At 37.2% G+C, this 24,137-nt stretch overlaps 1 protein-coding gene across 6 annotated transcripts in view; it reads left to right on the top strand.

Moving 5' to 3' along the window:
• The window catches only part of mib1 (MIB E3 ubiquitin protein ligase 1), an 80,331-nt gene extending 76,592 nt beyond the window's left edge, over positions 1-3,739 (top strand). For all 6 annotated transcript variants that reach the window (XM_077518450.1, XM_077518441.1, XM_077518435.1 and 3 more), the window contains 2 exons: positions 1,031-1,131; positions 2,462-3,739. In XM_077518450.1, coding sequence (XP_077374576.1) covers positions 1,031-1,131; positions 2,462-2,602 — 242 coding nt within the window. In that variant the 3' untranslated portion in view covers positions 2,603-3,739. The remainder of the gene's footprint in view (positions 1-1,030; positions 1,132-2,461) is intronic.
• Positions 3,740-24,137: the final 20,398 nt, after the last annotated feature.

The following is a 24,137-nucleotide window of genomic DNA, read 5'->3' as shown; positions in this document are numbered from 1 at the left end:
GTTTTGTTTTTTTAACATTATATCAGACCTCTTGTATGTAGCAAAACAGCCTCCACACGACGAAGCTCACTCACACTTTGCCGAAGACGCGACAGAATCTTTTTAAAAAATATATATATTTTTTTACAATCAAAAAGTTTCTTCCAATTTCTGCTCTGAGTCAGTCAGATTTAACTGACTGTAACTGTATTAATAATAATCCTCCTCTCACTACAATTTGCTCTTGCTTTAAATGTGGAGATGGGATTCAGTTGCTGTTCCGTGCAGGTGCTGGGGTGGTTCTAGTCTAGTGGGATACAGGATCAATGGGCCACAACAAAATCTTTAAAATTCCTGTAGGAATAAAGATTTTGTTAGTATAAAAATATGAAGCAGTTTATAAAACTGACTTAAAACAAAACGTAAATAATAAATTTAAATTGCTTGCTTTAGTTTAGCTTGTTTAATAAATTAAAGTCAAAGGCTTTTGAAGTGGCCCGTGCGTCCATCCATTTTTTTTTATTTTTTTTTTTATTTTTTTGTATGCAGCCCTCAAAAAAAGTTTGGACACCCCTGGTTTAGCGCTTTATCACATTTTATTGGTATGTCATTTGATCCCTAATGTACACCACTGCAAACTCCAACTATATTATTAAACTTGTTTAATGAATACCAATAACACTGATACTTATTACCTTTAATGCAGCTCATGTATTGCTTTTCATGACCTCACCAGCCAGGCTATATGTCTAACTCTTAATTATCTTCTCATTGAGAGCACCGAAGAGCCATTATGGCAGCATTCTACTCGTGTTTTTACAGTTGTTGCAGACTTGAACATGCCTAATGTATTTTGCCCGTGCTAGATGACACCTCTTAATAAACAGCAACACGCGGCTAAAGGATTGCTCTGCCAAATGTGCTCCTTATGCTTTCTCCTTATGCTTGTAATATAATGGCTCTCGCTCGCAGAGCACGTCGTAAAAGAAAGGCAGGCAGCTTGGGATGTTTCCTTTCAACGTCTGTGTGTGCTTTTGATGTCTCCAAACAGCTAGCGGCAACATCCCCGCCCTGCAGCGGGACAAGGACAACACCAATGTCAACGCTGATGTTCAGAAGCTCCAGCAGCAGCTGCAGGACATCAAGGAGCAGGTGAGTCGGTGTTCAGACTAGAGGTGAACGTTTTATATCACATCTATCATGAACAAGGATCATTATTATTGGTATTATTGTATAAAAACTTAGGCAATTGCGGTGGTTCTCATAAAACAATTTGAGTAGGGTTCTGAAGAATTCATTCAAATCATTCAAATATTTAAAAAAGACAAAAATGTTGACAATTTAGTTTGATTTTGGTTTAGAAATAGACAAATGCGTGAACAAGAACAACAAAATTCAATCAAAAATGATTATTGACCATCATCATTGGCATGCAAACTGGCTATATTCAAGCTTTGAAAGGACTTTGTCATCTCAAGCACTTGATCCAAGTGTTTGCCATCCCTGCTTGAGGCTCCAAAACTGTTCAAGAATGCTTGCACATCACGGATAATTTCCCATTTTCCCTCCAGCATAAAAATGAGCAAGCGGACACAAACTCTGGTTGTGGTTTTATAGTTTTCGCCATGGATCTGCCGTCTCTGTTGTTTCACAAAATGCTGTTATGTTGCTACTGAGTAGATATAACTTGCAAATAGAATACATTATTATTGTCAATACTTTATAATTCTTAATAATAATTGATAAATGATCATTTTGAGATTGCTAGTTGTAGTGCAATGAATTTGATTCCCCCAGTGTCCCAGTTGTTCAATGCAGGAATTGTATTTTACTCACAAATTAGTGTTTCAAGCACTCATTAAACTCATTTTATACAAATTAGTATTTTGTGTGCACTTTTTGCCTATTCTGAGCCCACAAATTAGAATATTGTTGCCATAGTGGATTATTTTGTGGCTACAAATTAGACCTTTGCATTCACCCACAATACAACCTTCATTCTCACTTTCTCTCGCTCTCAAAAGAGAGTATTAGAAAAGTATTAACAATAATTCTAAATTTAAATGGTAATATTAAAGCTGCTCTCTGTAACAATTTGGCCAAAAGTATCTCTCCAATAGCCTTTTTTGTTTGACCATTAATGACTGAAACATCTTCTAATTCGTAGATTAACACCTTAGCTGTTCACAATGCGTACTCCTGCAAGCCTCTGGCCAATAATTTTCAGACTGGATTCGGGTTTGAATTTCCCGCCCTCTGTCTGTTGGTGTGACGTGCGCGTTGTGTGTGTGAAGAAGTTTGTGTGCAGTTTCATTTTTCATCAACAGGTGGCAGTAACCATTTGAAATGGAATTTTCTGCACTCACAGTAGCTTTCACTATTTGAATTATTTTATCACCACACCTGTAAACTGTGCAGACATAACAAGTGGCCACGAGTCTTCACTTCCTTTACCAACATGTGCTCTCTGTTCCGTCCGCAGACCATGTGCCCCGTGTGTCTAGACCGGCTCAAGAACATGATCTTCATGTGCGGCCACGGTACCTGCCAGTTGTGCGGCGACCGCATGAGCGAGTGCCCCATCTGCCGCAAGGCCATCGAGCGCCGCATCCTCCTCTATTAGACTTTCTAACGTCAGACGTTTTCCCCTCCCCCACGCCCACGAACGCACCACCAGCCACCAAAGCGCAACCCCTACCTGTCTTACTCTGTCACACAACATGGAGAAAGTAGTGAATGGACACCCTCACCCTGGGAATGACTTGATGTGTTGAAAATGCAAGTGCAGGACGTTGGATGGCTCTCTGCAGGCACACCCTCCTGTGTGGATTTGAACTCATTTGCTTTGGCAACTTTCATGGTTGTATGAGTATTTTTTTTTTTTAGGAGGCAGAGGAGGAGCGGCCGGCTGGTTCTGAAACGGCGACATGAGCGGGTCAGCCTTCCGTTCTGTGAGGAGACAGGTAGAACACCACCTTGTTGACTAGACAGCCAAACATTCAATCATTTACACTTTTGTGCAATGAGCGTTGCTGCCATTTGCTTCCAAAAATCTACTTGTCCGTGGGGTGTTGGATAAGGTGCTCTTTGTCTTGTATTACTTTAATTTAAGTGTATTTCTGCTCAAAAAGTCAGCATTTAATGAAATAGAGTACAATTCTACCGGTATCAGAACCCCAAGGTGGGACTGTCGATAAATTATTTTGTATTGCTGCCCAAAAAGAAAAATAGGATTTGTAGGTGTCACTGCCTTTCTAAGATGTAGCCGGAAAAAAAAAAAAAAAAAAATCTGCTTTCAATTTTTTTTTTTTTTTTTTTTAAACTTGTGTTCTTTGTTGAAAGTGGAAAAACAATTTCATTGTTCACGGTTTCAATTATCCTCTCATCAGTGTTTTGTTTTTGTCGGGGACTAATGATTTTTAGGATGGAATTTGCCTTACTTCAATGACAAGGCCGCAAACACAAACAAGCATTGTATATTTTCAAGACTGAAAGTTTTTATTGCAATTTCATGTTTTTTCACCGATGATGCCAAACAATGGCAGTGTTGTCTTGTTTTGTTGTTTAAAAATCTGTTTGAGTCGCTCCATGTCAGAAATCATCTCCTTTGGCATGAATGTTTGACATGCGCAGTATGATGTGTATCATTTTAAAAAAACAAAACAAAAAAAACTCTTCGGTCTGTATCGCAAACAAGTGCTTTAAAAAAAAAACAAAAAAAAACACGTAGATGAAATAAAAGTCGGCAATGAATGGTGTACATTTAGTTTTTTCTCGCTTGTTCTACATGTTTGTCTAACACCATTTTTGTTTTTATTTTTTTTAGTCAAGCTCAGATGTGTAAAGAGGGATTTGAGGGGGGTGACAAATGACCCTGTTGTTGCTTTTCCCCCGCTGTGCGGCGTCTGCCTCACAGAGGAGCCGGCAGAGTGTAGGTGGGGAGATGTGAGCTAATTGAAAATGCTAACACCTCAATGACTCCACACCAGAGTGCGATGGGTCAGCTACGCTAATGAAGGCGAGATGAGACGAGCCTTGTTGCAACTTAGTATGAAAATGCTCTTCAACAAAAATTGTTTTGAATGTTGAAGGCCCTCATTCTTGTTCAAAATGTGACGAGAGTTAACTCTTTTGGACAACTACTCCACCATTGAGCAAAATTTATTTTGAGGTACACATTCTTATTTCCCCGACACATTTCAATAAAATAATCTCATACAGTAAATCTGCATTTAACCATCCATTTTCTGAACCACTTAGGGTGAGCATGTTGGAACCTAGTCCAGCTGTCTCCGGGCAAGAGGCGGGGCACACCCTGAACTGATTGCCATGACGATAATACGTTTTTGTTCACTGTGAGAGGTATTGATTGGTGCAACTGTTGATTATTGTGTTTTAAAGTGATTGGTGTGTGCATATAGATATTTATAGTGTATAAGGTGCAGCAACAGGTTTTAAATGGCATCAAAGCCACTTTTAAAATGTGTTTTTATAACCACATTTAAATTTTATGTGTGCACCTCAACATGGGCTGAAAATTTCTTTTAAGTTATCTTAGCATATTATTCATCCAATTATTTGAGCTGACCTAATTTTTGGTACCTCAATTTCTAATGTTCAATGTTCAATACATATTTTTATGTGTAGAATTGCACTGAATTGCACATCTGTTCAACTTTGAATGTCGGCAATTTTAGCAGAGGTGGCCATCAAGGCATTTTTTTTTCTTTCAAAGTGAATTATTTTAGGAAAGTTACTTTTTTTATGGATGATTACTAGATACAATAATTATTTTGTTATTTAAGCCACATAAAAAAATTCCTCATAGCCACATAAAGGATGTTAATAAAAGGTGCACATAAAAAGAAAACGTCATTAAAACACCCTCATAAAAGCACCTCTGTCTAATGGACCCGCAGAGATGAATTAAAAAGAGTAACCGATATACCGTATCAGTGAATTATCACTATTTTTATTTTTTATTTTTATTTTTTTTAAATTTAAAATCAATGCTAATTTCTTCAAAGCCAGGGACAGAATTGGAAACGGCACTACACGATTGCCATAATAATCGGTAGGCACTATTTTTAATGCAGCATCAATAAAATATAAAGCTCATTAAAGCTCATGTAAAGCTCATTTTGAACTGTAAAAATAAGATGTAACAAAGTCATTGATTGCAAAATAGCATCAGGAAGCTCTGGCAGTCCATCACTGTCACTGACAGGGTTGGGGGTTACAGTCCTCCGCAACCTGCCAGGGACGCCTGACGCTGTCAGGGTGTCGGAGACGCCACTATCTCCTCCCCAGGACGTGGCCTGATCCTGGGGAGGATCTCCAGACTGCCAGGCCTGCTGCTCAGACATCGCATGCTCGCTGGCCAGGGGTCGTCAATGCCACGCTGGTGGGGGGGTCAATTAATCTTACGGCCTACGACGCAGAGGGTGAGTGAGCGGCAGTTGAATGGCCCACCGAGTATGTGACGAATTGAACCCCTGCGAGGAGGTGCAGTGATTTTGTAAAGTGTGTGCGAAGAATTACTCAATCTCATGTTCCAACTGTAACATTACAGTGGCTTAAAACTTTTTTTTTTTTTTTTCCTGTATAAAGTGCATTTAACTATAAATTGCCTTATCACCTTTTTGTTTTCCACACAGGGTTCCCGCGGGGTCTTAAAAAGTCTTAAAAGCACTGAATTTCCGAATTTGAAATACCGTAACTCATTCACTCCCAGCCATTTTCACAGAAACAATCCTCTTCACTCCCAGCTGTTTTACTGGATTTTGACTGATTTTGCAAGGCCCACCGAATATTGTGTTCTATTGCTATTTAAAAAAACAAAAACAAAAAAATCGAGCTCACCAAAAGAAAGGTTAGTCTCTTCTTTCATCAGGAAAAAAAAAAAGTATATTTCTATCTGTTTCCGTTTTGCAGCAATAAGCATTAGAATATAGCTCCATATATATATAGTTTCATCATTATTCACAAATCTATTTAGATTTCTTGAGTAATAAAGCTTTTTTCCAACATGGCCCTGGTTGATCTCCTTTGCTCTGCTACCACCTGCTAGCCGTTTGTGTAATAACTACTATTTCTTCAATTGTTCTTTGCAGTTAAGAGGCTGCATAAAAAGCCTTCTGTATGCTCTCGTATTAAAAACAAAAAACAAAAAAACGTATAAATACGTCTTTGTTAGACTTAAAACCTTTAAAATAGAACGTATTTATACTTTTTTTTTTTTTTACTTCCCTTGTAATTTTAACAAACAAGCAATAAATGAATCTGTATTAAATAAACATTTAATTTATAATACATGAATGCTTTGGCCTTATCAAATCAAATCCGACTATCGCGTCAACTTTTTAAGTTTCACAAAACTAAATGTGGACTGCACTTTTTAATCACTGACTATATCTAGACACTGTATAAGAAAATACAATGTTCTTTTAAATTATGAAGTGCACTGATTGAATGAAGCAAGTTTTGTTTGTTCTCAAAATTGCAGCATTTACAAAAATTGTATTCTACTATATTTTGATATTAATTTGACTTTGAGTCATTGTTGAGTTCTACTCCTATCTCCAAAAGGGAAGGAAAAAAAGTGCCGAGGGGATTGAAGTTGTTGGTGCTATTCTTACACAAGATCCAGTGTTCTTTAAAGGCAATATAAAGAGAGCCTGTTATCATCACACTTGTAATTATCTTTGTTGCAGGATGCCTCCGATTAATTCTGATTGCACGGCAAAGTGCCACATCATCTGCTACAACTTTGATGCGTCACTTTTGAAGGATCACTGTGCGAAAAGTGGCTTGCCTGTCACCGAAGAAGACAGAAAAGGTGCGTAAAAAAAAAAATGCTGGTATATCATGCACTTCTAGACTTGTTCACAAGGTGGCAGTATATCCACTGCCGAGCAGTAGTTGTACTGCAGGTGATCTGACCTGGACATGGAGGTGTTGGCTTTCTTTCCAGCTTGTCCAAACTTGCTGAAATTCTGATCAAGTTCTCTTCCAGCCTATTAAAGGCTGAAGGATTTATTTTATTTATTTATTTATTTTTTTGCTAAATTGATCATCAAGCAGTGTTTCAGCCATGAATCAATACCTTTCATCTTTACCAAAGCATTTTTTTTTTTTTTTTTACTCCCCCACCTCTTGTCCACTGGGTGCCATGTTGGAAGAATTGATCGTCGACTGTCTGAAGGTCCCTTTTGCTTTCTCTCTCATGTCATGCAGTTCACGACTGCTCACATTTATTGTCTGCTTTTTTTTTCTTTTTTCTTTTTTATGGTCGAGCTGAGCAAAGTTCAAGCTCTCTCTAAGGAGCCTTCTAGATTCATGTGCTTCTCCTCAAACAGGGACTTTTTGGACTTTGTTGCCAGTTGTTTGTCCAAGTTGCTGAAAAAGAACCCAGCCTCTCTCTCTCTCTTTTTTTAACTGCATTAAAAAAAAGGACACACTAGTGTCAACAAGTTGTGTTTATGGGTGGTTGGTGGGTATGTGGAGCTGAAAGCAGCAAAACCCCACCTATGGCTGTAAAGCCATAAAACGTCCTCAAAAACACGCTGGCCCCCTGACGTTGCTGATTGCTTTATTGTATTGATCAGGGCAAAGTGTTAAAAGACGTTCTCCTCCTATTAGTGTTATTATTCGCAAGTCTGCAACTACTTTCGCAATCTTGTTTTTTTTTTGGTCACTTTTAACATACTGTTTTTGCATCTCCCTATGTAGTCGGGAGGGGCTGACAGCGCATTTGTGACGGCAATTCTGAAAACTAATAGGAACTTATAAAAATCCCTCAAAACCTGTCAAAAATAATGTACGTGTGGTCCTCGATTAACTCATTTGACTCACAGCCATTTTCACTCGGCTGTTTTACTGAATTTTGACTGATTTTGCAAGGCCCAAAGAATAATGTGTTCTATTGCTGTAAAATCAATCAACCTGCCAAAAGAAAGATTAGGGTCTCTTCTTTCATCAGGAAAAAAGCATATTTGTATCTATTTCCATTTTGCAGCAATTAGCATTAGAATCTAGCTAAGGTTCATCATTATTCACGAAGCTGTTGAAAACACTGGCAAAAAAAAAGCTTGTTGAAACATGGCCTTGGCTGGTCTCTTATACTCTGCTGCCACTTGCTGGTTGTTTTTTGTAATAACTACCATTGCTTTAAGCGACCTCTTCAAGTCAGAAGCTGCATCAAAGCCTTCTGTATGTTCCAATCTTAAGAAAAAAAAAAAAGTTTTGGGGAGTGAAGGACAAAGTATTAAAAATTGATTTATATGTTTTTGGGTTTGAATTAGTTAATGAGAGTACCAATATACTACATTTCGAGATTTTTGTTAGAATATGTCGTGCGGTTGGTGCCATAAACTGACATATCAACACAATCAATTGCCTGGCTAGACTGTTTCAGTTATCTATGATGAATATCAATTTTCTTAATTTACACACTTAAAAACTGATTAAAATACTTCTATCGTGATCATTTCTCATGCAATGGAAAATACTCCCACTGTGAGAGTTGATTCAGGAAAACGGTCGCAAAACAAAGCAGTTATTTGTTGCTTTGTGAGGAAAATGAAGTGGAGTTTCCAGTGGAGCAGAAATGGAAAACAGATTTTCATCAAAACGACCAAAGGTTTCAACCTTGACACTAAATTTGTGACATGAAGCGAAGACACCAGTGAGACTTCTCATTACAAATATGTAGTAAGCTGTTGAAATGGTAAATTATATTAAATGTTGATTAACGTACTTGCCAATTATGATTATTATTATAGGTCAAAATGTGGTTAATTCACGTTAGATTATACTCAAAAAGGACATAAAAGACTTTAGCTGAGGAAATAGGAGAATTTTCTGAAATTCACACTTTTAGCTGATAAATAAAGGTAAATATGAAAATAATCAAGGAGGGCCTGATCACTGGGTTTGCCTTGGGGACCCCACATGACTAAATATGCCTTGGTTAGTACCATAATTGTCTTTGTTTATTATTTGATTGTTTTGCATTTCTAGCCTAGAAACATTTTTTTTAATGGTTAATATATTTTAAAAAAAGACTACGGTGTTTACTGACTTGCAAATAAATGTGGCTTGTGTCACTGCCACAGGAATGGAATTCAGTCATAAACCAAGGAAGGAACCCCTACTTAATTTCCAATAATCTCACCATCAGCTTTGATTCTATAATGAAAATGTCATCAATGTTGACACTGTAACCAGTACAATCGAAGTGCAGAGATGCAGACGGTGTACATCTCTGCAATAAAAGGCGATTTGATACATATTACAATCTCTTAGTAGAACAATTCAGTTCAGTTTGGCCCCGAGACAATTATGTGGGTTGCCTGCCCACCCCTGTGAAAGTGGGCAAAAGTATTGAGGCACCTGCAGTTGCTCTACCACCACTTTATTTTTCCAGCTGTACTCTAAAATTGATTAAATCCTTTTCCCACTTTAATTTACGCACATCAAATATTTTTTCAAATTTATTTTTTATTTTCGGCGCATCTTTATTTATTACAAAAAAAAGGAATAAAACCGTACACAGTATATGAGCCCATTCAATAGGACAGTCCCCAAGTTGGGAGCGCTTCACATCATACTATTTATCAATTCGAGCGCATGTTATATTTATGTTGGAGTGGCTTTTGACCCGTGGAGTGGGTGCCGTCCTTATCATCGCCATGCGATTGGGAGGCTGGCGCTTTGCAAGCAACATTTACAGTGCAAATGTTATCGTTCCGATGACACTTTAAACAGCCTTTATCAATATATAGTCATTCAAGGTTTATGAGCTTTGATGATAAAAAAAAAAAGGGGTCATTACAGATGTGCTGCTATGACATGTTCATTGTTTGATTTCTGTTATATTTTCCACACATTTTTGCAACGTATATATATATATATTTGCAAAAATAGTGTCCTAAAGTACGAACGGTATTGATTTTTCCCCGACAAAGCGGTCCATTTTCAGTGTGAGCTTGGCAGAACCTTATCATGCTATTATCTTTAAAACAGTTGGTTATCATAATTGCTTACTTAATAATTCTATGAAATGGCGGAGGTGCAACCTTTGCCTGGGCAGTAAAGTGTCAAGTGCGTGTTTGATGCTGAGATTTGAACAGATAGCTTTTTTTACACTGCTTTAAATGCTGTCACCTATTAATTGCATTGCTCATTTACATGTGCTGATTCATTCAGCGCACAAGCGAACTGCGTGGTGACCACATCACCAACAATTTGCACGTCATAGATACCCAGCCTATGCACTTGCAAGAATGACGTCATTAATATCATTTCTTTTATATGACACCAACAATTCATCCTCAAATTATCTTTCTTGGTCTATACCTCACTTCCACAAGTTTTTAGGAAATTATCTAGAATTTAATCATTTCTAAGGGGAAAAAATAACAGCATTTGCTTAACCACCTCCTTAAAACTGTATTACCGGTATATATTTTTTTCTATAAAAATATTGTAAAGCAGGGATGGGCAACTTGCTGGAGGGAGGGGGGGGGTCACAATCCTAGTCCTGCATATTATTCCAAAGCCGCAAAAAAAGGATAGGCCTAATCACGCAAGCACAACGAAGGTGCGTCTGCCATCTAGTGGTGAATGGCGTTATTACAACTTAAAACTACGGTTGACCCCTTCTTGCTTGCGATTCGGCACCCACTGATTTTCATATTCACATTTTTTTTCTCTTTTGGAAAATATTTATATATATTATATAATATAATATTTATATATTTCAGGTAATTTCTTTTTTTTTATATATATATATATGTTTCGGAGAATTTCATTTTGTCTTGTATTTTTTTTTCTTGTTAAAGAAAATGTAAAAAAAAATTCAAAGGTTTTTATTTATTAGTTGTTTTTATTTACAAACATTTACAAAAATATGTTGTTTTTTTTATTTTTAAGTATTTTTTGGGGGGATGGGTTAATTAATCAAGGGGTTTCCCGTCCCTGCTGTACAAATGTTTTTGGTTTAAATTTCAAATCAGGTTTTGTTTTGTTTTTGTTTTTGTTGTTTTTTTGCGCAATCCCTAAAACTGCAGTATTAATGAAAAGCATGAGCCTCTATTTTTAGTTTCCCACCACCACCACCACCAGATAATAAAACAAAAAAGGACGTTTAGGCATACATACTTTTTACTGGGCATGGATATTACATAGCCTACGTTGTTCTTTTTGAGATACAATTTAACATATTTCTTCCTTATTGGAATTTCTTCTCGTATTTCTTCTCCATGATTTTGTAACTTTTGCGTTATCCTCTTAATTAAACACCTGTACATAACACGAAATATTCCACATTCAGTACGAACGTTTCCTTAAGAAGCTCTCTCCAAATAATCAAAGTCGTGGGAGTCGCTCTCCTCTATTCAGACGTGATGAGTTTCGCAGCGCTGCCAGCATGCGGAACAATGGCGTAGACGTACTTCATCAACAAGTGTCGCGTTTGAAGCCTCGGCTAAGCAAACAAGCTGATGACACACTGTCCTCCCGACTGAGCATTTGCCGGTTTGAATGTTTTCTGGACTTTTTCTATCATAAACGGACACAGGAAAAAGTCTTAAGAGCCCATGCTTGAAATACAACAGGAAGTCTGCCATTTTGGTTTGAATGTACCATGAGGATAATTTTGAACATTTCCAGGTTTTGCCCTTTTGCTAGCAATTTTAGACAACATATACGAGACAGTTTGGCGACGCGAGATCGCCAGACATTTGCATTTTCGTCATTGCGAGTCAGGGAAGTCTGATGACGCAGCTCCTCAAGGTCACTTCCCGTACAAACGTAATGTGCCCGATGAAGGCCACGCCCTGAAGAGTTTCATCGGCGCCCCCCAACATTGCGGTGCAAGTGTTTCTTTCCACCGTTGTAAGAAAATGGACACAGTGTATCCGAAAACAAGCGTCCATCTGCCAGGTGTTGGCCTCCACTGCTGAGCTGGCAGTAACCTTGGAGGGAGTAGACGGGAATGTTGAGCTCACAGGGGAATACTTTTTTTTTTTTTTTCTCTCTCCTGTGTGCCGAGAGAGAGAGAGAGAGAGAGAGAGCAAGATCAATACTCCAGAGTCCATCACACGCATTTTTTGCTTGGCTTTTTTTTTTTTTTTTTCCCCCCCTGTTTGCAACTCATCAGGCTCAGAGTGACCCCTGAGGAAAAAAAAAAAAAGAAGTTAATAGCTAACTTTATCTTTTTTTTTTTCTCTCTCTCTCTTTTCAGCCAAGTGCTGTACCTCCAAATCAATACGATATACACAAATCTCCCACGGCTCTGTGTTCTTTCTCCTCTGCGCCTGAGAGTGAGGCCCTTTCGGAGCACCTGCTCACCTTTTTTTGAAGGCCAGAACCTGTTTAAAAAAAAAAGTGTGGCTCAATGATTTCTCTTTTTTTTCTCTTTTTTTTTTTCCCATAAACACTCATTTCGTTAGGACACTTATATACGTGTAAATGTTATTATTTATCTAAAATGAATTTTGTACTGAACTATAGTTGTATGGCAACACTACTACTAGCTTTCTGTTAGCATAGCTAACCTCTGATTTAGGAGTGCACTAAAATTAAAGTAACATATTTTAAACATTTAAGCTTAGACTTAATGTTTTACTCATAGTTTGAGGTGATGTACAGCTCGTTGATGTGATATGTAGAGGTTTTGTTCACTTCATACACTCTTTTAGCAAGTTAGCTGTTTCTAGCTAACTGGGATTTCATGCAGTTGCGCTGTGCTAGAAAATTAATACCTCTCCCAAACAAAATCATATATTTGTAAAGACACGTACATGGTTTTCATTGGACAGGAACAACAACACATTGGGGGGGAACAAAAACAGTTTTAGTCCATCTTTGTAAAGGCGGACATGCTTTTGCTAACGCTAGTGTATCGTAGCATCTTTCACAGTTGATGCACAGTGGGTAAAATAAAAAAGTATACACACCCATCTTCCTTCCAATGCCAGGGTTTTTTTGACATAGACCAAGAAAGTAGACCAAGATAAACCATTTAAAGAAATGTTTACAAGTAACAAGAACTATACTTTAAAGCAACAGTGTGTAAAGTTTAGTGCCATCTAGTGGTGAACTAATAATTTATTTAAAAAAAAAAACACTGATTTCAATACTGTACAAAAAAAAAAAAAATACGTTCCATCACATCATCTATTTTTCTATATAATTGTAGTTCTAGTAATCGCTAGTTACGTTACATACAGTAAGTTTGCATCACACCATACATGAATGAGGCTGACATGTTTCACCGCCATCTTTCTGCAACGGATACCCGAAGGACAAAGGCCTCTTGGCTACCTCCCTGGCCAGTTTTTTTAAACTCATCTTTTCATCAGCTTGGAGGAACTTAACTTTTTTTTTTGGCAATGTCTCAGTTGTGCCATTTTTTTTTTCTTCACTTGATTACTTTTTTTTTTAGATCACTCTAATGCTCTGGAAGGTCTTAGCTTTTGCTTAGTTGTAATGACAATGTGGATAAAAACTTACCTAGAACAGATTAGCCTTATTTGGGTTAAGCAGAGACACTTTAAATAGTGGCAGGTGTGCGCCGATTCCCATTTAACATCATTCTGAATGTGATTCGTTAATTCTGAACAAAACCGGAGTGCCAGTTATAAGAGCGTATGTACACTTGAGCAACCACATTAGTTATTTTTACTTTTCTCAATTGAGTTGTACAGTTTCTAGGCCACAATCATGGTGGAGGTTAGGACCTTTTTTTGGTATCAACAAAACCTGGCATTTGACTAGGGGTGTGGTGACTTTTTATAGCCACAGCATCTTAACTACCTTAATTGCCATGTTGTGTTATTTAGAAAAGATTCACCGTCTTATCAGTTTTTCTCTCTTATCAGTGTTTATGCTAACACGCTAAGCTAGCACACTATCAATGCTGGCATTATGCCACTAAAAAAAATTTTTTAAATCATTATCACTGAATATTTTATGTTACTGGCAAACTCTTAATCCACACTTCAGCCCATTTATCAGTAAAATAGCAAAAATGAGTGGAAACGTGAACATTTACACAAGTCCAAAGAAGAAACAAAAAAAAATGTTGAATAAGTGCAACTATGGATTGCAAAACGGCATATTTTCCCCTTATCTGTCAAATTGTGTAGCATGGCACACAAGTTGAAGGCCTCATCCTGGGAAAGAAGCATCTGGGCGCACCGTGTTGTTGCTCCCCTTGCAACGGACGTTGGAAAAATCAGCTGAATGTTTGCTTTCATTCCTCTTCTGTGCATCCAAGACACTGTCTTGATATCTGGCCGATGACCTTGCAGCGAAGAAACACAGCCACTGTTCCGCTGATAAAACAGCCACAGCTGACTTGAGCGGAGAAAAGCATCCATTTAGGTGGAAAACACACCCTCGCAACCCCCGTCATCAGATAGCCGCCGCTAATCTGCCGAGGTCGACCCGTCCGTCGGGTTCTGGAGACGGATGACGTGAGGCTCGTGATAGGCTGACTCCGGAGACGGGATAGTGAGCGGGAACCCGGGCGACGGACGCACGGGAGGGGTCGAAACGGGTCAGGTCAGGGATGTGTTTGGAGGTGGGAAAGGTCCCCTGATGAGCATAGAGACGCCTCTCTGCTGGAGATTGTTGCACGGCTGACAATGTTTGCTTAACACCAACCCCACGTGAACCCCCCCCCCGTGGGGGTGGTCTTGTTGGCCTTGAGGTGTTGAAGATGTTTAATTCTCCCCCAAAAACATTTTGCCCTGAAAAAATCATATTAATCATAAACAGTAATACACAGAGTTGAGAAACTCATCAACTTTATAGCTCCACAATGATGTTTAGAGTTTGGCATTGACGAGTCAGTTACTAACCACGTGTTTATTTCCTGCTTGCAGAACGCGCCGTCGTGGTGGGCCCAGAACCAGGACAGGTTTGTTCGCCGTTTGGCTAAGTTGTCCAAACGTATATCTGGCTGTCGGCTGCAGCAAGCAAAACTGAGTGAGAGGATTTATTTATTTATTTATTTATTTATTTTTCTTTGACTGGAAATACCATCACCAACGTTGCAAAACATTCTGGGATGTCTTTGTGGAATAAAAAAATAAAATAAATCATATATATTCTATATATATATATATATATTATGATAGTACTGTACTGAAAAAGTGTCAATGACATCTTCAACTAGTCGACTAAAATCTAGAGCTGTCAAACGATTACATTTTTTAAGCAGATTAATCACATCTTAAAATTTTGATTAATCGCGATTAATCGCTTATTTAAAAAGGCTCTTTTTTTTTAATCAACATTTTTTGCCCGCCAAATTTAAAATACACCTCTTATCTGTTAATTTTTTCGGCATTTAATGTTAAGAGGACGTCTCATCTTCCTGTTTTTCTAATCAGTTACATTCCTTGCATAATTTAAAGTGGAAAAAAATGACCCATATAGTTTGACATGAACAAATATTTTGAATGTCACATGCAAGCATTTATTAAATGCTTCACTTTAATGCATGTTATGTTTATTGTTCATACCTGTGCTACCTTTAACGTAGCCATCCGCTGTCAAGCCAAAGGATTATCTGCAGTCAAAATTAATAGTGCGATTAATCTGTGTTAATACATGATTAATGCGATAATTTTTTGTGATTAATTAATTAGTTAACGCTTTAACTTTGACAGCACTACTAAAATCACAAAAGTCCACAAACTGTTTTACTCCATTAAACCACATTTGTATGTTCTTCCTTACTGTAATATAGAAAATCCTATATTTTGACATAAAATTATTCATTCATCCATTATCCATGTTGAAATGAATGTTATATTTCCCAAACGAAACTGCTATATTTTTACGTGAAACACAATATCCCCCATAAAATTGTTTGCTGTTCCCACGGCAACACTTTATTTCCCTATCAATGTGGAACTTTTTGCTGTGGAAGCATTTTTTAAGGGGCGGTCATGAATCGATTGCGCGTTAAAAAAAAATAAATAGTGGCGTTAAAGGACTCTTAAATTAACTCAAAATGACCGCACTAATTTTGAAACCCATAATGAAAACACAATAGAGTATTTTGACATGGGAGCATTATATTTTTGCATGTCAATATAATTTGTCTGTGATGACAACACTAAAGTATATTCCCATGTAAAATCATTATAGCTTCCCATGGAAACGCTCTCATCTGTAGTCTCTGTGTTTCTAATAGAATGAGGTTTTTGCTAAATTCCACTCCTAGTCAAAGTGAAGTCCAAATTGTTGACTTGAAAAGCATCTACAGGACAACTTATTGATGCTGTATAAAATTGTGCCGAGGTTTGATGCCTGGCCACACTGCTAATTGGCTACACTGTATGTAATTACTTTGTTGTTTGTGGAGAATCTCGTTAATTATCAGGCCACCCACCGTGTTAACGAGACTTTTATTGTGTTAGTGCGATGACGTGTAAATACATGAATCGAGTTTGTTGTCGCTGTGGTGCTGAACTTTATTTTCACTCCAACTCACCTTTTGATTTATTTGCTTCCCCTCACGTTGTAAATGATTCATTCAAGTTGCGCCCTTTTATTTGACTTCATTGGAAAAAACACGGCTTTAAAGTACACGGCTTTGCTGTTCAGTCCAAGTGCTGCAAAATATTTTTTGATTTGATCTAGGAGAATGTAGATGATTTTAGTAGGACTTCACACTATTATTTTTATTACTATTATTTGCTTTGTGTAAATATTCAATGTGATATATTTAATGATTTTTTTTAAACTTGTATTTGATTGGAAAACTTTTGCTTTTAATTTTTTTTAAATGCATGTACTGTAAATGTTTCAGATTTTATCATTAATTTTGTATTCATTTTACATTTTAATTAAATTTATCAATATTTATTTAGGAAATGTTTGCTTTTTACATTTTAAAAATATTTAATAAATTGCTTTTAATTATATTTAATCTGTAAATTGTGTAAATGTTCTATTCCCAATGTAATTAATCAATTTGTTTTGTGTATTTTAAATATTGCATTATAATTGTATAAATACTGTTTTGAAAATGTTTAAGAATTTAAGAAAAATAATAAATGTGTTATACTTGATTAAAAAATATTTGAAGTGAATATGATTAAGAAAATTTTCATTAAAAACAAAAAGATTTTTTTAAGACAATGAAAATTTAAAAAAAACTTTTTTTTAAATTAAATTTGTGTGCATGTTTTTCTAAATATTATTTTTTTTCTGTGATTTTCAAAAGAAAATGCATTATATCTAGATTTTAACATATTTAATTCCTTCTATTTTAAATATACTATAATTATTCAGAACAAGTTTTCACAAAATATATTAATATGGTGTAAATGGTATCTTCTTAATGGGTAAAGATATACATATATTAAAATGATAATTTAACATTGGGCTGTGATACACAAACTTTTTTTCATTGAAATTTGTAAAAAAAAAAAAAAAATTATTTATAGTTAACATATTGTTTTTAATGAAATGCAGTATGTGAATTCTATAACCCTAAAAACAATTGAGTCAAAAATAACCCAAATATGTTGTTTGTTTGTTTGTTTGTTTTTGTTTGTTTTTATTTTATTTGTAAAAATGTATCCAATTTTTGGGGGGTGGTTGTCTGTGCAAAAGCAAACACAAAGTTGGGTCAACTTGAGTTGCTGTCTGTCCATAATTGGATTATTTCTGACCCCAACTGTTTTTAGCGTGTTCAGATAATATTCAAAATCTACCATTTCTATATTGCTTACAAACTTCCTGGAGCGCTGTACCCACAATGCACCTGCCTTTCCGCCTGTTTCCCCACATTATAGTTCGGCTTGCGCTGCGCCGCCGCCGCGCACCTGAACGAGCTTTCCTATCAGTATTACTCCCAAGTGTCAACAAATGGCCGGCGGATAGTCGCTTGTTGAATGTAAGCAGCTTATCAATTTTTACAAGATGACTGGCCTCGGTGCGACTGGAGTGTTTCCCCTCCGCGCCGGCTACCGCGCATCCTACTCCGCCGCACATTTATCAAGCTGGCATCCGCTTCAGCAGATAGGATAGTGACAACACTTATCTCCTCATATTCTCTTATCAAAAAACTATTAAAGTGCAGAAAGACATATTAGAACACTTTTTTTTTTTTTTTTTTTTTTTTTTTCCCGCTCGCTGGCCAAGTGCTCTCGTCCCTCAGTCTGCTCAGATTTATTTGCGCTGCCCACACAAAGTCATACACACGCACACACGTCGGGAAATGTCCGTCCTGAAGTGCCGTTGGACTTTCATACTTCCTGCGAAGCAAAAAACAGACACAAGGGGAGGGTTTTGAGCTAACATGGCAACCCCAATTTCACCATCCAGGTCGTCATTAAGGTCGTCCTGACCTGCTCATGTAGGATTTTGTACTCCACGTATTTATTTATCGGTGCAAATTTGAGCTGTACCCTGCATTGATTTGTCTTTGCCTTTCACATGGGACGGGGAATGAACAGAAAAATGACATTCAAATCGAAATCACAGTGTAGTAGAATGCAGTTTTCAAACCACAAAGGCTGCCATTTTGACAAAAATTGCTTCAAGAGTGCCTTGAAAAAAAAAATTGTTTATTGAATAGCAATCGCAACATTGAGGGGAAAAAAATTGCAATTAATTGGTCGGATAATTAGCGTCAGCGAGATATTTGATGTACAAGTGATTTTCAAATAAAAGCATCTATTTTTTTTATTATTATTTTTATTTTATTTTATTTTATTTTATTTTTTTTTAAATAAAAAATAATAAAATAAAAAAAATAACAAAACAAAAACAAAACAATAAAAAAACAAAAAAAAACAAAAAAAAACAAATAAAAGCATCTAGAGTACTTTAATGCCCTTGAATGTGGGCAAGGAGAGCCACCTTCATCGATGCAATTTCAACTATTTATAAACAGGACAAACGGTGAAACAAGGAGCTGTTGTTGGCCACAACTTGCATCAAGCCGCTCACACGCTGACTAACCTGCTCACTAAGCCACACCCCCTAAAGGCACACATCCGTCGCACGACTATTCAGAGAGTAATGGATTACATGGAATGAGATTATGTATTCTAATTTGTATGAGAAAGTATGTAATGAAGTGAAGTTATAGTTACTTTTGGAATTTTTATTTTATTTTATTTTATTTATGTATTTTTTTTTTACAATTTTAGTGACTTTTTTTCAAAGTATGGTAAAGAGAGTGCTTTAATTATTTCAATTGGCTTTAACTGAGTCTGGCAATGAAAATTATAACAGTAACAGAAAAAAGTTAAATTTTATGTAAACTGTTTATTATATTTTGTGTTTAGTAATAAGTATTACAAATTTTTTTTTACACTATCTTAAAATGTTGATGTGGTTAACCGTTGAAAGCATTTATTCAAAATGAATAGAAAAGTAATCAAATGTAATTAAATTACTTTGAGAATGTAATTGAAATAGTTACACTACTACATTTCTAACAGGGTAACTTGTAACTGTAACTAATTACATTTTCAAAGTAATCCTCCTACATATCGAGTACTACAATATGTGCGATAATTGTGCTTTCTAAAAGCAGTATATATTATCGTTTACGTTTCACGTTGTTTATATACAATACACATTTTTTTAATTGAAAAATGAAACTAAAATTCTAAAAAATTGTTTTCTTGAGGAATTTGAGCTAGCTTGTGCATCAACACACCACTCTGCTCTGCTGCTTCCCACCCCTACAGGTCTTAAGCGGAACTGCGCTAAATAAACATAACCTTAGCTTCCATTGTTCGGTTTAAATTTCCGTTCATAAAAAAAAAAAAGTTGCACATATTTTTGGACATTCTGCTCTGCTGGCAAGGCGAGCTGCGGTCGGGTCATGTGACCGCAGCGTTCCCGATGAGCACTGCAAGTGTTTGCTGTGTAGGAAAAAAAAGGGAGGTGGGCTTGCAGGTGCTCGGGGGGCCGGGGGCCCAGAGTCTCGGGGCCACGTTAACCATTAACGCCGCCATATAACGTTGTTACTCATTACCGCCTGCTGCTCTTGAGACTCCCTCTGACCTTAGTCACAGGTAGGAATCCCGCCAGGTGTGTGTGTGGCACGCCTATAATGAGCCTAGTTGGAACATAGCCTTGTATAGATCATAACTTCCTCCTCCTCCTCCCATGCAGACTTTTCAACATCTTTTGCGGTGACCTTCATCCTCCAGGCCGTAAAATGCTGAGGATGCCTGCCACACATGCACTTGTATTTGCTTACAGTGCAGCCGAGCTCAAAGGTGAGGAGACGCACGCGATTTTGTTCGCTGGAGGCTCACGCCAATAAAACAGTTTCAGTGCCGTGTGGCACCTCAAAAGTATAGTAAGGGATGACCTGCAAATAATGAAACCGCCTGGTGACACTCATTATAAATGCATGGGGGGACAAATCGTATTTTTTTTTCCACCCCAAAAAATTCTTGAAAAAACCGATGCGATGAACCACCAAATAAATAGAGAGCGTGAGGAGAGGAATCTTCAGAGAGTGCAGGAGTGAATTGTATCAGTCAGTTCCTCTCCTCGCAAGCCCTGAACTGTCTTCTCTCCTTTTTGTGTAGTGTTTAATAGATGTCAAACAGTTAACCCTGACTCCCAAAAATGAAAAATATATATTTTATATTTTTTTTATTTTGTTTATTTATTTATTTTTCATCAATCCTCAAATCTTAAATTACAAGTCTTGGAACTAGCCAAAATTCATTCATCAAACCAAAATGGCTGACTTCCTGTTCAATTTCAGGCGTGTCGATTGGTCAATCTGATGTCAAGGGCTAATGCTGCATTCGAGGATAGTCGGAAGTCGGACTTTTCCGAGTTCAAACCAGGTAGTGTGTACGTGAACGCAAACCAAAATTGCGAGAAGGTAAGTTTGCTGGAGGTCAAAATGAGTTTTGAGGACCGAAATAAACAATTTCTCACTATCCGCCATTTTGTTTACTTTCACCTCAAGCGGTTTCAGGTCGGAACTGGAAAAAAACAACTCGGATATATATGACTTTCGACCATCCTCGAATGCAACATAATCTTTGGTCACTTTCCTGGGAGCATGTTTTTGTTTTGTTTTTTTGTTTTTTTTAACACTTGGATAATGGCTAAGATGAAAAAGCTGAGTTCAAAAGCTGATCTATGTATCGCAACAGGCTATCAGTTTGCGACAATCGGGTTCTCAGCATGATTTGCCGCCGCCGCCATTATCGTTGCGTGGATAACAACAGACAATCGTGGCCGCTATGCTACATCTACACACATACACAAGGTTGTGTTCGAGGACATCTGTAAACATGGAGCCCAGTGGACACCACGTTCCAAAGCTTCTGACCAACGTCTCCCAAAACAAAAACGATGAGGATCATCAGAATGTATGAGAAAAGAGTAAAGTTGGGAGGGTTACTTTAAAAATGTGTTACGATACAGTTATCAGTTACCTATTAATGTTAAAAAAAAAAAAAAATGTAGTTAGCCTTCCTGAGTTGACATGGAGAAAAAAATGTAGATAGTAAAGTAATCCAAGTACCATAATAGTAAAGTAATTTGATTACTTTTAATTACTTTTAGATTAGTCCAATATCAAATATGTCACTCTTAAAATAATGTCCCAAGTCATATTTTAACAAAAATAAATTTCAAGATTGCCTTAAACATCACGTCAGAATGCTAAAGTCAGGAACATCCTTCTATTCAATTCGTTGTGACAATACAATTCAAACAAAAAACATCTATACAATATATATTTGTATATATTTACTGTATGGTCTTTTTTATTGTATGGGTGTTTAATTAATATGCATTCTTTGGAATGCGGGAGGAAACCTGAGCACCCGCAATTCAGATCTAAAGTACAACTGCGACTTATGCGCGATGCTATACGATGGATGGACCATTTGAAAGCAAGTGTTTAGTTGCATAAGGAAGACTCTTTTTCGAACTGTCCCTGAAGGCAACGCCTCTTGAATAGATGTATAGATTTGCAATCTTCAATCTTATTATGAATTTAATATGTAAATGATATTATTATGAAAATAGAAATGTCGCTCACAAATCACAACAGCAGGTTTGATTTGTATCGTTCCAGCGCTAAAGCCACCATTTCCCGATCGCCTCGAATGCACCATCCTCGTGCTAATTCTGTTCACATAATGTTTTTTCATCCTTGCCAAATAATCAGCAAGTACGTGACTTTGCCTCACTGACGGAAGTGCACAAAAATGGCGCTTTTGTACCAGTCACAATATTTAGTTTTAAAAAAGGTTAATGTAGTGCTACGTGCTGCTGATGGTGCTGATATGTCCGCTCCTTTACATCGCCACGCAAAGTCAACACACACATGGCAGGCTGCTTCTGGGACATATTTTGAGTCCAAGTCAGACTATTCTATTCCCAGCATGGGCAAACATGGCGTCAAGTGAGAGGTACAGGACACAACGCGAGAGGGGAGACGAGGACAAGCATCAGTGGCGAAAGTGCAATGCGTAATCAAGGCCGCCATGAAACAAAAGCTATCTTTCTTTTGCATTTAACTCACAAAAATGTTTTTTAATTCTACGAGGATATGTTGTCATTTGTACAAGACTAAAGCTGTTATTATATCGGGGGGGGGGGAAGAAAAATTGTATGACCAAAAAAAGATTTATTGAGAACAAGACCGTAAATTTATGGAATTGGTGACAGAAAGTAGACAAGAATTTAGACCAGCTAAAAGCAGGTCTAAGTTTTGGCGCAGGCGGTGTCCCGCAATTTTGGTGGATTTCGTCGAGGTGCAGGCAGATGGATTTGGCACGCAGCAGACATTTGTGGTGGATGTCGTCTTACTCCATTCAAAAATATGACAACAGTGGCCAACTTTACATCATCCACAAGTGGAGATCTTCCTGCAGTTCCTTTTAAATGTACTTTGCGTGTGCTGATTTCCTGCATCTATATACCATGTAGAGAGTGTGCCTCTCCTGCGCTGAATTTAAAGGGAATGAGGGGAGCCACTTCCACTGGATGGCAATCAATTAAGTCGGCTGTGTAAAAAAAATAAAAATAATAAATCAATCAATTTAAAGTAATTTATTTCTGTCAAACCACCATTTTATTTCAGTTTTAATCACCTCTAAAATCTGATGCAAATTCTTGCCGAAAAATAATTGTAAAAATAAATAATTATATACATTATTATATTAATAGATATTAGATATCTTATTATATATATATATATATATATATAAATAAAATAATTGTAATGTCAGCAAACAAGATGAACTGCAACAATTTAGATACTCTACATATATCAATAATAAATGAAAAATCTTGGGCCTAATATTGACCCCTGTGGTACTCCGCATGTGATGTTCCTGTACTCCGATTTATGTTTACCTATTTGCACAAACTGTTGTGTTCTTTTTAAATAGCTCTGCAAAAAGTTCAAAATGTATGTTCAAGAAAGTTGTCGTGGATTAATAATAGTCATTATAAACTATATTAATATTCAGAATTTTTTTTATTCTACTAGAATAAAATTGTGTATATACAATTTTTTAAGTCAAAATATTACAAGAGAAAACAGATCATTTTATCAAAATGAACTTCTAACATTGCGAGAAAAATATGTGAATATTTTTTATTATTACGAGAAAATGTGTTGAGAATAAAGTTTTACTATTACAAGATGAACATTGCAATTTGATTTGAATATTTGGCATATTTTAACCCCTCGTCAGATTGTGCCGAATAAAGTAAGCCGTGACGCCGCACTTCATCATCACGTCGTGCGACACCCGCGCAATTAATTCTTGAGTGCACATCCTCCTCCCACCTCGCGCTGACCTTGGCAGATCCTGCAAGGTCGAGCAGCTGCACACACACACACCCCGCATCAGCCAAGTGTACCTCCGTGCACACCTCTCCCACGCACGCACGCACGCACGCCGTCACCCCTGCCAAAGCGTGTGTGCGCGTTGCGCTATCTGTGACGTGCGCCCAAGGCTGCTCTTTGTCAGCGTGCCGCTCGCCGGCAGCCGTTGAGGGGAAAGTCACACGGCGTCGTCGGCGACCTTCTATTCTCAGACAAAACACGCCACGCAGGATGGAGAAACAATAACTCTCTCACATACACATGTATTGGTGTCAGTACACCGTGTGGGACACTT

This window comes from Festucalex cinctus, chromosome 1, assembly GCF_051991245.1.
Source record: "Festucalex cinctus isolate MCC-2025b chromosome 1, RoL_Fcin_1.0, whole genome shotgun sequence".
Lineage (NCBI taxonomy): Eukaryota > Metazoa > Chordata > Actinopteri > Syngnathiformes > Syngnathidae > Festucalex > Festucalex cinctus.
This window is presented reverse-complemented; position numbering and strand designations above follow the sequence as displayed.